The sequence below is a fragment of the Bufo gargarizans genome, chromosome 4, assembly GCF_014858855.1.
Source record: "Bufo gargarizans isolate SCDJY-AF-19 chromosome 4, ASM1485885v1, whole genome shotgun sequence".
In the NCBI taxonomy this organism is placed as follows: Eukaryota; Metazoa; Chordata; class Amphibia; order Anura; family Bufonidae; genus Bufo; species Bufo gargarizans.
Genome location: NC_058083.1, coordinates 531,519,051 through 531,534,477, shown reverse-complemented (window position 1 = coordinate 531,534,477; position 15,427 = coordinate 531,519,051). Strand labels below are relative to the sequence as shown.

At 42.7% G+C, this 15,427-nt stretch overlaps 1 protein-coding gene across 2 annotated transcripts in view; it reads left to right on the top strand.

The window, feature by feature from the left end:
* LOC122934735 (oocyte zinc finger protein XlCOF6-like) overlaps nt 1–9,766 on the top strand; it is a 44,745-nt gene extending 34,979 nt beyond the window's left edge. For both annotated transcript variants that reach the window (XM_044290406.1, XM_044290405.1), the window contains one exon: nt 7,676–9,766. In XM_044290406.1, coding sequence (XP_044146341.1) covers nt 7,676–9,750 — 2,075 coding nt within the window. In that variant the 3' untranslated portion in view covers nt 9,751–9,766. The remainder of the gene's footprint in view (nt 1–7,675) is intronic.
* Nucleotides 9,767–15,427: the final 5,661 nt, after the last annotated feature.

Genomic DNA, 15,427 nt, shown 5'->3' with positions numbered 1-15,427 from the left:
TTTCTGGGCACACTTTAGGCCCCTTAGTGCCAATTGGCCATCGTTTAAATGCCACGGGCTACCTGAGCATTGTTTCTGACCATGTCCATCCCTTCATGACCACCATGTACCCATCATCTGATGGCTACTTCCAGCAGGATAATGCACCATGTCACAAAGCTCGAATCATTTCAAATTGGTTTCTTGAACATGACAATGAGTTCACTGTTCTAAAATGGCCCCCACAGTCACCAGATCTCAACCCAATAGAGCATCTTTGGGATGTGGTGGAACGGGAGCTTCGTGCCCTGGATGTGCATCCCTCAAATCTCCATCAACTGCAAGATGCTATCCTATCAATATGGGCCAACATTTCTAAAGAATGCTATCAGCACCTTGTTGAATCAATGCCACGTAGAATTAAGGCAGTTCTGAAGGCAAAAGGGGGTCCAACACCGTATTAGTATGGTGTTCCTAATAATTCTTTAGGTGAGTGTATTTTTCGAAATTGTGAATAATGCAGGGGTGACCATGGTATGTGTGGGAACCTTGACTGAAGGCTGTGAATGGGAGGGACCGTTAGTTGGTGTAGTATGTCTCCTATTGCCTCAGTGCCTAGTGCCGTCCATAGTCCCAAGTCATCCTGAAAACCTTTCACTACTAAGTAAGGTATATAACATATGGGTGTAAAAGGTGACAAGCAAGGAGAGGGGCGAATGAGTACTGACCTCTTAGACCATACGGCCAAGACTCCCCTGAGAGGGTCAAGGTTATCCCGGCTATTGCTACACCTCACTGCTAATTTGAGATCCCATAAACCCGCCAAGCCACCAGGGCCCAATAAATGCCTGGCTATTTTGCATCCTAAGGCCCTTTTCACACGGGCGAGTATTCCGCACGGATGCGATGTATGAGTTGAACGCATTGCACCCGCACTGAATACCGACCCATTTATTTCCATGGGGCTGTTCACATGAGCGGTGATTTTCACGCATTACTTATGCGTTGCGTGAAAATCGCAGCATGCTCCTCTTTGTGCGTTGCGGTGCGATAATCCACGCAACGCAGGCCCCATAGAAGTGAATGGGGTTGCGTGAAAGCAAGCAAGTGCGGATGCAGTGTGATTTTCTCGCACGGTTGCTAGGAGACTGTCGGGATGGAGACCCGATCATTATTATTTTCCCTTATAACATGGTTATAAGGAAAAATAATAGCATTCTGAACACAGAATGCATAGTAAAATAGCGCTAAAGGGGTTAAAAAATAAAATAAAAATTTAACTCACCTTAGTCCACTTGCTCGCGTAGCCGGCATCTCCTTCTGTCTTCTTCTTAGCTTTGTGTAGCAACAAGGACCTTTTGGTGATGTCACGGTCATCACATGATCCGTCACATGATCTTTTACCATGGTGATGGATCATGTGATGACCGGAGTGATGTCACCACAGGTCCTTGTTGCTACACAAAGCTAAGATGAAGACAGAAGGAGATGCCGGCTACGCGAGCAAGTGAACTAAGGTGAGTTAAATTATTTTTTATTTATTTTTAACCCCTCCAGCGCTATTTTACTATGCATTCTGTATTCAGAATGCTATTATTTTCCCTTTATAACCATGTTTTAAGGGAAAATAATACAATCTACAGAACACCGATCCCAAGCCCGAACTTCTGTGAAGAAGTTCGGGTTTGGGTACCAAACACGCGCGATTTTTCTCACGCGAGTGCAAAACGCATTACAATATTTTGCACTCGCGCGGAAAAATCGCGGGTGTTCCCGCAAAGCACCCGCACATTTTCCCGCAACGCCCGTGTGAAAGGGGCCTAACCTATTTGTCGTAAGGCTGCTAATTTCAGAGTGCAATCTCTGAAATTGCCCTATAGTAGGTGGCCGCGTCAGGAAGTCCAAAACCTCCCCTAAATATGGGTTTAGCTAAGATTTTGTATGCCAACCTAGCTCTACAATTACCCCATACAAAGGAGGAGAAAAGGCTGCGGACCCGTGCTAAGAAAGATTGGGGGAGAGGTATAGGCAGTGTATAATAGTTTAGGCAAGATATAAGTTTTAAGCAGATTTTTTCTCCCTATCCAGGAGAAAAAGGGAATTTTGATATCAGCCAATTGTTGTTTGATATCTGATAGAAATGGGGGGTAGTTCTGGTGAAATAGTTGGTTGGGGTCCCTTGTCACTTTGATGCCTAAATATGTAATGTGGGAGTCATGCCATTGGAAAGGAAAATCCCTCTCAAAGGAAGGATCTGTTCTTTAATCGTCCAATTCCAGTACTCTGCGATGACCGGACGGGGTCTTGGGTTGTCCATTCCAGACGGTTTAGGTGGTCCAATTCTGTATACACGTTCAACATGACATTTATCAGTCGACATCTCCAGGCCCAACACCGCAGGCATATTCATGGAAAGATATGTGAGTAGGTCGTCCCCAGTAACACTCTCCGGGATGCCTATAAATCTGAGGTTGTTGCGGCGATCCCGATTCTCCAGGTCCTCTAGTTAAAGGGGTTGTCCCACTTCATTAAATAGGTTTTAACTAATTCATTTCCCCCCACTGAACATATCTTCTTATATATGTAATTTACAAAAAGTTACCATTCGTCCTAAAAAAGGTTCTATGAGAACCCTTTGTTTACTCTTGTCTCCCATGAATACGGCCTCATCTCGCCGGCCGCATCCATGTGCCGCGCCTGCGCACCACAGCCGAAGACATTCATCGGCCAGCCTCTCCAGTAATACGAGAACGCGCACGTCCGCGCATGCGCAGTATATCCACTCGCAGTTCGGGCGAGTCAGCGGAGTGAGCGGACGGACGTCGGAGGAACGGGATACTATTTCCTAAAAGGTAAGTATAATATCTACTGGCCCACTAATCCACCAACGATTATTGAATATTGGGCAATAAAGGGGGTTCATCGTGAATTCAATGGGGGCATTTTTATGTACACTTGGGGCAACTCTATGAATTCTATGGACACTGGGGGCAACTGTATGCTATGTATGGACACTGGGGGCAACTCCATGTATTTTATGGACACAGGGGGCAACTCGATATCTATGGACACTGGGGGCAACTGTATGCTATGTATGGACACTGGGGGGCAACTATGTATTTTATAGACACTGGGGGCAACTCGATATCTATGGACACTGGGGGCAACTGTATGCTATGTATGGACACTGGGGGCAACTCTATGTATTTTATGGACACTGGGGGCAACTGTATGCTATGTATGGACACTGGGGGCAACTGTATGCTATGTATGGACACTGGGGCAACTCTATGTATTTTATGGACACTGGGGGCAACTGTATGCTATGTATGGACACTGGGGGCAACTATGTATTTTATAGACACTGGGGGCAACTCGATATCTATGGACACTGGGGGCAACTGTATGCTATGTATGGACACTGGGGCAACTCTATGTATTTTATGGACACTGGGGGCAACTGTATGCTATGTATGGACACTGGGGGCAACTATGTATTTTATAGACACTGGGGGCAACTCGATATCTATGGACACTGGGGGCAACTGTATGCTATGTATGGACACTGGGGCAACTCTATGTATTTTATGGACACTGGGGGCAACTGTATGCTATGTATGGACACTGGGGGCAACTGTATGCTATGTATGGACACTGGGGGCAACTATTTATTTTATGGACACTGGGGGCAACTGTATGCTATGTATGGACACTGGGGGCAACTATATGAAATGGATGGGAGGCACATATGGGGGCAGATATGCAGAGATGTGTATGTGGCGGTTTAGAATCAATGCGGGTGAAAGATAGAATCAGATGTAGCAGAGCTGAATAAGCGCTGTTCAGTCACAGTACTAATGGTGAAGGAAATAGACGGATTTAGCAGAGATGTGTATGTGGCGGTTTAGAATCAATGCTGGTGAAAGAGAAACAGATGAAGCAGAGCTGAATATGCGGATGTTCTGACACAGTGCTGGTTGAATAGAAAAACAGATGTAGCAGAGCTGTATATGTGACAGGTCAGCATCAATGCTGGTGAAAGAAAAACAGATGTAGTAGAGCTGAATATGCGGCTGTTCTGATACAGTGCTGTTTGAAGAGAGAAACAGATGTAGTAGAGCTGAATATGCAGCTGTTCTGATACAGTGCTGTTTGAAGAGAGAAACAGATGTAGTAGAGCTGAATATGCTGCCGTTCTGATACAGTGCTGTTTGAAGAGAGAAACAGACAGATGTAGCAGAGCTGTATATGAAGCTTTTCAGACACTGGAGAAGACACATGTAGCTGAGCTGTATATGCATCTATAAAGATACATAGTGTGAGGTTTATACACAACTGGAGCACAGCTGTAATGGAAACCAATCTGCATCAGTGCTGGTGGGTGGGGGGGGGGGGGGTCGGTCAATAATATGGAATTATAGTCTTTGATGCACAGAATGGGTTTGTAAAAGATCAGACAGATATTTTATGTGTAAAACTGTGCACTGAGCTCACTTCACATGGCTCTGAGTGACCATTCCCCTCAGACACTGCAGGCTGCCAGACTGATGAGTCATACTATTCACATGAACTAGCATGCAGGACTCAGCTCTCAGTGTGATGTCATAAGGAGGTGTGGCCGGCCTTCACTCTAGCTGCCTAAGCCCGCCCAGCCTTATCTGCAGAAAAGCAGGAAGTTACCAGCTAGCTGGCAGCAATTGAGAATGAAGTAGCAAGATGAGAATACCCCTTTAAAGCCGACTCGGCCTCTCTACAATGTTGTACGGTGCGTTCCAAGTTGGAGATGGATCTCCTGAGCTGCGTGTTTATTGTCTAGGTATTAGATTTTTTGAGAGTTTGTGGTAATTAATTGCAAGGCAGAGTTAATAGAGGAATGGAGTACCTCCAGTCTTTTGTCAAAGAGAGGTAGGAGAACCCTGGAGACTTCTTGCGCCACAGTAGAAGTATGATTACAACCGTCCACCGTGGAGTTCGAAGTGTCATATCTAGGGGAGAGGTTAGGCGGCGTGATGTAACCATCTGTAATAAGTTCAGATGAGAAGGGCATATCCGAGACTGATTGAGAGGAGCCTTGAGTATTCCTGGGTGTTTTTTTTTTTGGGCAATTTGCCCGCAGATTTGGACATTTTAGTTTAGGTATCAGTGGCAGCTTTGGCAGATTGCGTCTGAGAGGTGGTACGTATTGTTTTAGTAGAGTTTTGGCCACAAATTTGTCCATAATCTCTGTTAGGTTTAAGCCTGTGTAACTGATGTTTGAATTGTGTTAGGTATTTGGGAGGGTAATCCTTTTAAGATATTTATACTATTAGGAAGACAAAGCAAAATTTGACCATAAAGAGTTGTAGAAGCATCAGTGCTAGTAATAGATGATGTTATTCCGTAATAGGCCACAAGGTGTCACTATTGGCTCAAAAGTGACTGTGTGAAGATAAGTGAGGGAATTTTCAGCATGAAGAGGGAATCTTGAAATTACTCACAAGTCCTTTGTACTGCAGGTATGGAACCTTCTTCACTCCAGGATGAGGGTCTGTGTAGGATCGCTGGTCTCCCTGGCCGGTTCGGTATATCCCAGCAGCTAGTGTTGTACAGTGGGGGTGGGGAGGATGCAGGCCTCGGTGGTGAGGGTGTTCTTCAGGGCCTTGATGGTGTGTTTGTGGCCCTCGGGCGTCCTCCCCTCCTCAGGAAATCACCTGTTTAATATTGTAATGCGGGCACCGGCTCCATTGTTGGCCAAGATAGCCAAGATTGAAGAGGCCCGGCATCAGGGAGGGAGTGCAAGCCGAGGCTGCGCGGACTAGCGGCCTACACAAATGCTCTGTGGCTCACTGCCGCGGACTCCGGGGCAGTGATGACTTGCGCCCTTCAAGCTGCGCTACCACAGGGGACTTGTCCCCTCTTTAGTGTCACGTTGGTCGCCCTTTTGGACGCCGATGGTGGCGAGCGTTGTTAAAATGCGCCCATACTGGATGCCCCGCTCCTGGAAGTCCTTATATTTTTTTATCACATTTAGTAAATATATTTATTCACTTATTCTACATAAGCTTATTTATTCTCAAGTCTTTTGAATTTACGTTAAAACAAAGACCAAACTTAAAGTTCCCCTACATGTTTCGCCATCCAACCGTCATGATCAGGGTTCGGGAGCTTAAAGGGGGTTTCCAGGATTTTAATATTGATGACCTATCCTCAGGTTAGGTCATCAATATCATATTGGCAGGGGTTAGACACCTGGCAACCCCACCAATCAGTTGAATAAAGAGAAGGCCGCGCTTCCTGCGAGTGCTGCCTTCCTTTCATTGTTTACCTGCTTGCCATCGACATCGCAACAGTCAGCAGTGTAATTACAAGAAGCCATCCCATTCACTTCTATGGGACGGCTCCTTCCTATTCAAGTGTATTCGAGCAGTCATACTGATCTGCAGAATGAAGCAAACATATTTTTTATGCCACTTGGTAAACATTGTAAAATGCAAAAATCAGTGGTGGAATTGCTGTTGCTTTTTCACATTCCCCCCCAAAAAGAGTTAACGAAAATAAATCATTAAGTTGTATGTGCCCTAAAATTGCAAGTAAATATAGAATGCAGCAATGGAACAACAGGAAAAAAGGGGTTAAGGGGGATACAAAGGCTGAGAATGGAAAAAGGAAAGGAGTAAGAAAAATAAAGAAGAAAGTTGCCATAATATGTAAAGCACAAATAGGGCACAACAGCGATCAAAACAAAAGGAGGAGAAGATGTATCAGAGCTTGTTGAAAGGAAAATGGAGTTGTTGCCCATGACAACCAATCAAATCACTTATTTAATTTTCCAAAGGTTGTCCTATTATAGTATAGGAATCTGAATGGTGGCCACCTGCTCTAGTTATGATAATTTTCCTCGAGGCTCATTAAGCACTTGGGTGAGATATGGTTTTGTAAAGCAGATAATAGGGCCATACATTAAGCGTATACACAGGTGGTGTGTACATGTTCATGCTTAATTTCATTCCACTAATGATATCTATTATATACATTTTTGGTGGTATCTTTTGAATTTCTGGAACCTTTGTTTTCTGTTGACATTTGGATTTATTGGACTGTATGGTCTGGATAGAAACACCTGTCACCATCTCTACAAGGGAATATATTCTTGGACAGCAAAAAACTCCTAAAAACTCAAGACGAGATTAGACAGGCTGATAGATCGGCTGGTTGTCAGGGAGGAAGTGTTCCTTTCGGACAGCTGGCTGCTCGCTCAGTGAAGAAGAACGCTGCATTTTCAATCAGCGAACTCTTTCACAGTATGAGGATGAGGGATTGCTATAGAGATCTCTTATCCCCATACAGAATCATTGTTTCTGGGCAGCAGATCGCTGTTTAGACCACACAACCTGCTGTCCAGAAACAATGATCGGTGGTGCCTGCATGAACAGCAGGATCACCTGATGAACAATCGTTTTGCTCGTTCATCAGGTGATCAGCGGCACATTTAGATGGCGAGATTACCGGGAAGATCGCTCGCAGGAACTGTCGTTCCTGATAATCAAGACGATTATTGGCTCCTTTAAATCTACTGGCTCCTTTAAATCTACTTTGCTGAAACTGTACACTATACTGTTATCTCTCATTTCTTATTTATTTAATTTTTTATGCCTTACTATTGTTTCTAAAAATCTAGATTGATTAATAATAATACAAAATTAATTTAATTTTCTAGGTGAAAACGGGAAGAGAGTATACCACAAGAATCTTCATTTATCTTCCTATGATAAAGCAGAAGATAACAATACCACACAAGCTAATTCAATAACTCCTAATGTACCCTTAGTCCTTTACAGTGGAGATCTATCCACCGATACTGCTGGTCACAAGAAACCTTCATCTAATAAATTACTGACTGGCAAAACAAGAACTAAACACAAGAGTGGAAAAATATTTTCACATGGGAAACTTTTTGAGAAGAAATCTAATCTTTCTTTATATGAGAGAAATTGCAGAGATAAAAAGTTATTTTCATGCTCTGAATGTGGAAAATCTTTTACCAGGAAAGTTATTCTAGTTGGACATCAAAGAAATCACACAGGGGAGAAGAGGTATTCATGTTCAGAATGTGGCAAATGTTTTATGTGGAAATGCTCTCGAAAGAAACATCAGAGAACTCACACAAGAGCGAAGCCATTTTCATGTTCAGAATGTCAGAAATGTTATAGTCATAAATCTGGTCTTGTGACACATTTAAGAATTCATACAGGGGAGAAGCCATTTTCATGTTCAGAATGTGGAAAATGTTTTACCCGTCAATCAAGTTTTATTCGGCATCAGGGAACTCACACTGGTGAGAAGCCATTCTCATGTATTGAATGTGGAAAGTGTTTTAGACATAAATCAGATCTTGTTAAACATCAGAGAATTCACACAGGAGAGAAGCCGTTTCTGTGTCCTGAATGTGGAAAGTGTTTTAGACATAAATCAGATCTTGTTAAACATCAAAGAATTCACACAGGAGAGAAGCCATTTACATGCTCAGAATGTGGGAAATGTTTTTGTGAGAAATCTGGTCTTTTGAAACATCTAAGAATCCACTTAGGACAGAAGACATTTTCATGTTCAGAATGTGGGAAATGTTTTAGTCTGAAATCACAGCTTGTTGGACATCAGAGAAGTCACACAGGGGAGAAGCCATATTCATGTTCAGAATGTGGAAAATGTTTTATGTGGAAATGCTCTCAAAAGAAACATGAGAGAACACACACAAAAGCAAAGCCATTTTCATGTTCAGAATGTCAGAAATGTTTTAGTCAGAAATCTAATCTTGTGAAGCATTTAAGAATTCATACAGGGGAGAGGCCATTTTCATGTTCAGAATGTCTAAAATGTTTTAGTCATAAATCTGGTCTTGTGACGCATTTAAGACTTCATACAGGGGAGAAGCCATTTTCATGTCCTGAATGTGGTAAATGTTTTAGTCTGAAATCACACCTTGTTGGACATCAGAGAAGTCACACAGGGGAGAAGCCATATTCATGTTCAGAATGTGGGAAATGTTTTATGTGGAAATGCTCTCAAAAGAAACATGAGAGAACACACACAGGGGAGAAGCCATTTTCATGTTCAGAATGTGGAAAATGTTTTACCCGTCAATCAAGTTTTATTCGGCATCGGAAAACTCACACAGGGGAGAAGCCATTTTCATGTCCTGAATGTGGGAAATGTTTTAATGAGAAATCAAATCTTTTGAAACATCTAAAAATCCACTTAGGGGAGAAGCCATTTTCATGTTCAGAATGTCAGAAATGTTTTAGTCAGAAATCTGTTCTTGTGAGACATCAGAAAACTCACAGAGGGGAGAAGCCATTTTCTTGTTCAGAATGTGGAAAATGTTTTACCCGTCAATCAAGTTTTATTCTTCATCAGAGAACTCACACTGGTGAGAAGCCATTCTTATGTAATGAATGTGGAAAGTGTTTTAGTCATAAATCTGATCTTGTTAAACATAAGAGAATTCACACTGGAGAGAAGCCTTTTCTGTGTCCTGAATGTGGGAAGTGTTTTCGCATGAAAGCAATGCTTGTAGTACATCAAAGAATTCACACAGGAGAGAAGCCATTTTCATGCTCAGAATGTGGGAAATGTTTTAGTGAGAAATCATATCTTGTGAAACATCTAAGAATCCACTTAGGACAGAAGAAATTTTCATGTTCAGAATGTGGGATATGTTTTATCCTTCAATCAAGTCTTATTCGACATCAGAAATCTCACACAGGGGAGAAGTCTGAACTGTCTTCAAGATAGGTCATCAATATCAGATTAGGAGGGGGAGATTTGACACTCGAGACCCCCACCGATCAGCTGTTGGAGGAGGCCTCCTTGCAGCTTACAAAGCACAATGCTTTCCATGGGATAGCGGATGTGCTTGGTATTGCAACTTAGTCTCATTCACTTCAATATCACTGAGCTGTTTCTAGGCCATATTAACGATGAATGAGACGGTTGGCGTAGAAAGCAGCCAAAAGGGTTACCTGAGCTGATCGTCAGGGTTCCCTGGTGTTGTCAATTGCTGCTAAAGGTATTGTCATCATGGCCATAACAGGTGACTGTCACATCACCGCCACTTATACTGGAAGTGATTTATCAATGGCTACTTGAATTACAGATATGATCTATAGAGCTGTAGATGTGGAGAACCCTACTATCAGAATATTATTTTTCAAACAAATGGTTCAAGAGTGTTTAGTCTGAGAAAAATAAGAAAATCTCTACTAAAGGGGGAAAGTACTGCTGTAGTAAAGATCATTTTTCATCTCTGATCTGTCATTAAATATCTCAAGTTTTCTTAACATGGAATTTCATTTACTGAGTTACAACCTTCTAACAATATAACAAAACAACAACAAATACAGGTGCACCCTGCGGTCTCACTAATCCCTCAAACAGATTTTAAAATTGAGAGATTAGTCAACATGTCCTACGGTGTAGAACATGTCTAAGCCCGGGCACCACGTCAAGGTTTCTCAAGTAGCCCGGGACCTAACGCTCTCCTACCTACGCCCATACGGCGCAGGTAGGAGAGCGTTAGGTCCCGGGCTACTTGAGAAACCTTGATGTGGTGCCCGGGCTTAGACATGTTCTACACCGTAGGACATGTTGACTAATCTCTCAATTTTAAAATCAGTTTGAGGGATTAGTGAGACCGCAGAGTGCACCTGTATTTGTTGTTGTTTTGTTATATTGTTATATTGATTATTACATCCGCACTTGTTACCTTGTGTGAGATGTCTATTGTGGTACTTGTGGTTCGCCGCGGGCATCCTCCACCGTATGCATTTTGCTGGGGATCGCCATTAGCAACGGGCCACAAGTGCAGGATTTGCTCCCCTATATATATATGTACGACTGCATGTGGGTTTGAGCACCTCCTGCTAATGCCACCTTGTCTTTTTTGGTTTACAACCTTCTACCACAGAATCGTCACATTCTAGTATCCAGTATGCCTGCTAATGTGCCTGATTTTGTGGATTGTTCGCAATTCTTATAAGGATTTACATTTTTTAATTCTGTCTCTTAATATAACTCAATCCCTAATTTCCAGTTCGCAGAACAGATTATATGAACAAAAGTATTTTGGTGTCCATGATGAAGGTTCCTTCTTTGGGGTTGAAGGTACTCACAATGTTGACTTGAGTTCCCCTCTGTAATGATCATTCTGTTTACTTCCTATGGGATAATCATGTCATAAGATATTAAGACTGATTATTCCTTATTGTTCCATTATATTTCTAGTTATTAAATGTAATGTATATTTTGTTGTCAGGTTTCTTAAAGAAAATATAAAAAATACATTTCCATATAACTGTGATTAAATTGTAGTAGTAATTGTGTGAAACATCAAATATAGTAGAAAACTGACCAGCCAGATATGTCCATAGAAGGAAAAGTCCATAGAGATGCTAAGGACCTGCAGTTTGTCATCATACATGACAACACAGGATGAATCCCAAAAATTATAAAGATTTTTTTTTGTCAATTTAGCATCTGTAAGAGCGGGTCTAGGTAAAGTCCAGGAGGGACATATGTCCTATGAAACTGTAGTAGGTGGTCCGAAAAGCTTTAGCTAATCCTAGCAGTGGGCACTCCGAGCTGCAATCCAATTAGCGCTGGTTAAAACAGGGTGTCAAATAAAAGGAAATATCTAGTATTCATTACTTAACCTGTATACAAGGATCTGAACTTCTCTGGACAAAATACATAAGGCAAGGCCAGTTTTAAAGGGATTCTGTCACCAGGTTTCACCCCTGTCAGATAAAAATATGCTTATGTTCAGGGTGTCTTCACGATTCCTAATGTGGGCTTATAAATGTCATCTGTAGGCTCATTTTGCTAAAAAAACGGCTTTTACTAACCTGTCAGTCAAAAAAATAAGGCGCCCAAGGGGATGTAAATGGATGCAAGGTGCCGGCCGCAGAGGATTAAGAGGCGGCGCTGAGGTCTGGAAAGGCGGCGCTGGGCACGAACGGCGGCGGGTGCGGCCGGCACCTTGCATCCATTTACATCCCCTTGGGCACCTTATTTTTTTGACTGACAGGTTAGTAATAGCCGTTTTTTAGCAAAATGAGCCTACAGATGACATTTATAAGCCCACATTAGGAATCGTGAAGACACCCTGAACATAAGCATATTTTTATCTGACAGGGGTGAAACCTGGTGACAGAATCCCTTTAAGCCTCTTGCACACGGCCGTTTTGCTACAGTGGCCGTATTGCGGGTCACATATGGCAGTTCCGCAACACACGGGGCACCGGCCGTGTACATTCCGCATCATGGATGCGGACCAACTCACTTAAATGGGTCCGCAAATTCGGAGGTTCAGCGTGGAACGGAACCCCACTGAAGCAAATTGCGGTTTCCAATGCACAGAAAGAAACCACAACGGATGTGTGCAAGAGGCCTTAGACAAAGTGTGGATCTGGGCAAAATTGGAATGTGTACTGTTTTTGTCTGTCATCCTGTATACAAATCCCACCTTTTTCTCCACTCTGATTCTTCACTGCCTGCCCTGACTTCAGATTTCTTTCTTGGATACGTACCAATGTTGCCTGCCCTAACTTTGGATTGCTTTCTTGTATACACTAGCATACTGCCTGCCCTGCCCTGCTTACGCATATTGCCTGTTTCTTAAGTGCTTTGCACTTGTGTCTCTGATCGCCGTCAGTCAGCTGCCACAAACAGCATACAGGAATATTCCTGCAAAGTCAAGATCTCTGTATAGGGGTTAAATGGTGAATACCAGGGTGCCACCAGGACAACATCCTTTCAGTTTAACCCGTAGCCAAATCGGTTAGTTGGCACAGTGGGTCCACACTCAGTGTATATTATAGTAATCTGAGGCAATACATCCTGCTGAGCCACGCCAGATAGGACTACCAGAACTCTTCCAACTGTCACAGCAAAAAGACCGATCCAATCATTTCTATATGATGTCTCCACTCGCCCGGAAGTTATTTCAAAGTCACTGCGGTACCACTGTCACCTGCTACAGCGTTAGTTCCTGCTCCTACTCCACAAGCTACATCTACTAGATGTTCTGGTCCCAGACTATCTCCTCCACATTATGATGGAGACCCAAAGTTATGCCATGGCTTCTTAAATCATCCATTTTGAATTATTGTCTCATCAGTTGTTATCTGATCCAGCTAAAGTGTTATTATTTCTCATTTGACTGAAGACACCCTAGCCTGGGCAGATCCTATATGGGAGAGAAGTGGATCAATCACAAGAGATTTGAAACTCTCATTTAAACTAATTTCGGAAGCTGTTTGAAAAACGAAGACATTATTCTTCTGTGGCCTCTGCACTATTTGGCCTTCACCAAGGCTCTCACAGTCAACCAGTACATTATACAGTTCCGAACCTTGGCCTCAGAGATGGTTTGAAATGGAAAAGTGTTGGTTGTGGCCTTCTGGGATGGTATTTCTAGACAAATTAAAGATGAACTGGCGGGTCGAGACATTTTCATGTTTCTGGATGGCCTGATAACCTTAGACATCCAGAGTGACCTGCGTTTCTGGGAGCTTGCCAAGGAGAGCTCGGCATAGTATACTAAAATTTAACCTTTACTTGTTATGAATAAAATTGAAATTAACGAAATTGGTGCTCAAATAGTGCGGTGAATTGTGACTATATAAACATAGCAATAATAGATGAACCTAGTCACAGGAAATTGCAGGTATATAAATGGAATAATCTTACCGGATCCTGAAGTGCATATACCCATTTATGTTTGCCCAGGACTAGTCCTTTGCTATGAAGACGGTAAAAATAGAAGTAGAAGCAGCAAGCCCTGTATCACTGTGGAAAATCCTCTGGGGACATTATTCTAACTCCCCCGTATATGTACACCCTAAAATTGTTTAGGATGGGGGCTATTGGTCTCTACCTAACAGTGATACAGAGCACCTGCCCCGCAAACATAAATGTATAGATATGTATTTTAAAATGTATGCAAATATGCCTATATTTCCCCTATCTATTGAACGAATAATACACACGCCATCCATTTGACAATGTGAGCGCCTCTGGCACAGCCTCTTCCATGCCTTCCACCGCACTGGAAGTGATCTGCTTTCCACCGATGCGTTCCACTGCAAACGGGACCGGAAGTGCCCATCCATCCCGCTCACAGGCTAGATCTATCTTCATCTCACCCTCCTTCAGGGTTGTAGGTGAACTTCAGACACCCACTAACACCACCAATGATACTGAACTATCCCACCAACTGTTTTTTCCAATAAATTAACTGTTTAGATATTCGTTCCACACTGGAACGCATCCCTTCTGGTGCACACTGGAAATGATGTTCATCCCTCCTCCCTCTATCCCCACCACATGTTTAGGTGACCACATGACACACAATATATAATGCCTATTAGTAAGTGATTTTATTATAGCATTTTGTTCTGTTATTTTGTACTTGACTGCTCCTGAAGAAGGGGGTACTTTGGAGCCTCAGAAACGCGTTGAGCCCACCTGAGATTCAAATTAAAGGAAACCACCTAAAGTACATCTTGGACACTGCCGTGTTTTTTCCTGTCACACTACGAGCGATCCTGGTGCGAGGGAGGTGGCATCTATTGGGTATCTTGAGTTTATCCCATAGACCTCCTCCTCAGTGAAGTGAGTCACTTTATTCCATTTGATTTTATTGTTTTTATTGTATTTATTTCTGTCTATTTCAACCGATTCGACCACAACATCTGATCTGTCACACTACGAGCTATCCAGGCAGGGGAGGTTGCGTCTATTGGGTGTCTCACATTGAGTTCATTTATCCTACCTTCATTACCATTATTCAGTCTTTATTGGATTAAATAGCTTGCACACATTAATCAACAAGAGACTTGGCGCCGTTTTCAATGGCTTTTTCACTTTTTTTGCCCTCCTATTCAATCTTGTAGTAGTTTTACCTACTCACATAGCCGTAATAGGTAGCCGACCCTCGAACACATCCCTCTGTAGAAACTTTCAACTATTTTCTCCTCCCTGTAGGTGCCCTGCTTGTTTGTCCTCAAACCTTCTTCGGGGATCTCCAGGGAAGGTCCTTTGTGACTAACACTCAATTTTTTTGCTGATAAGTTCTGTTTTTCCTTTGTCTTTTTTTTTAGCAGCTTTTATCCATTTACTGGCTTCCTGTTCTGAAAGCTGAGGTATGTCTTCCCAGGTTGCAGGTTTATTGGCACCGGCAGTGCTTGCCTTGTATGAGAGACGTACAGTTGGTTTACCTTTGTTTTCTCTCGTTGAGCGTCTCGGTTCTGAGCCTTCTTGTGTCTGCTCTTCAGTACTGGTAGAGTCTGCACTCACTTGAACTGTTTGTTCAGAAGTTACAGAGGTGAGCTGGTCAGTGTCAGTTTTCTTTTCTGTTCTTGCTTCTTCTGTTGTCATTACATTGTCTCTCAGATCTTTAACAAAAGTCATG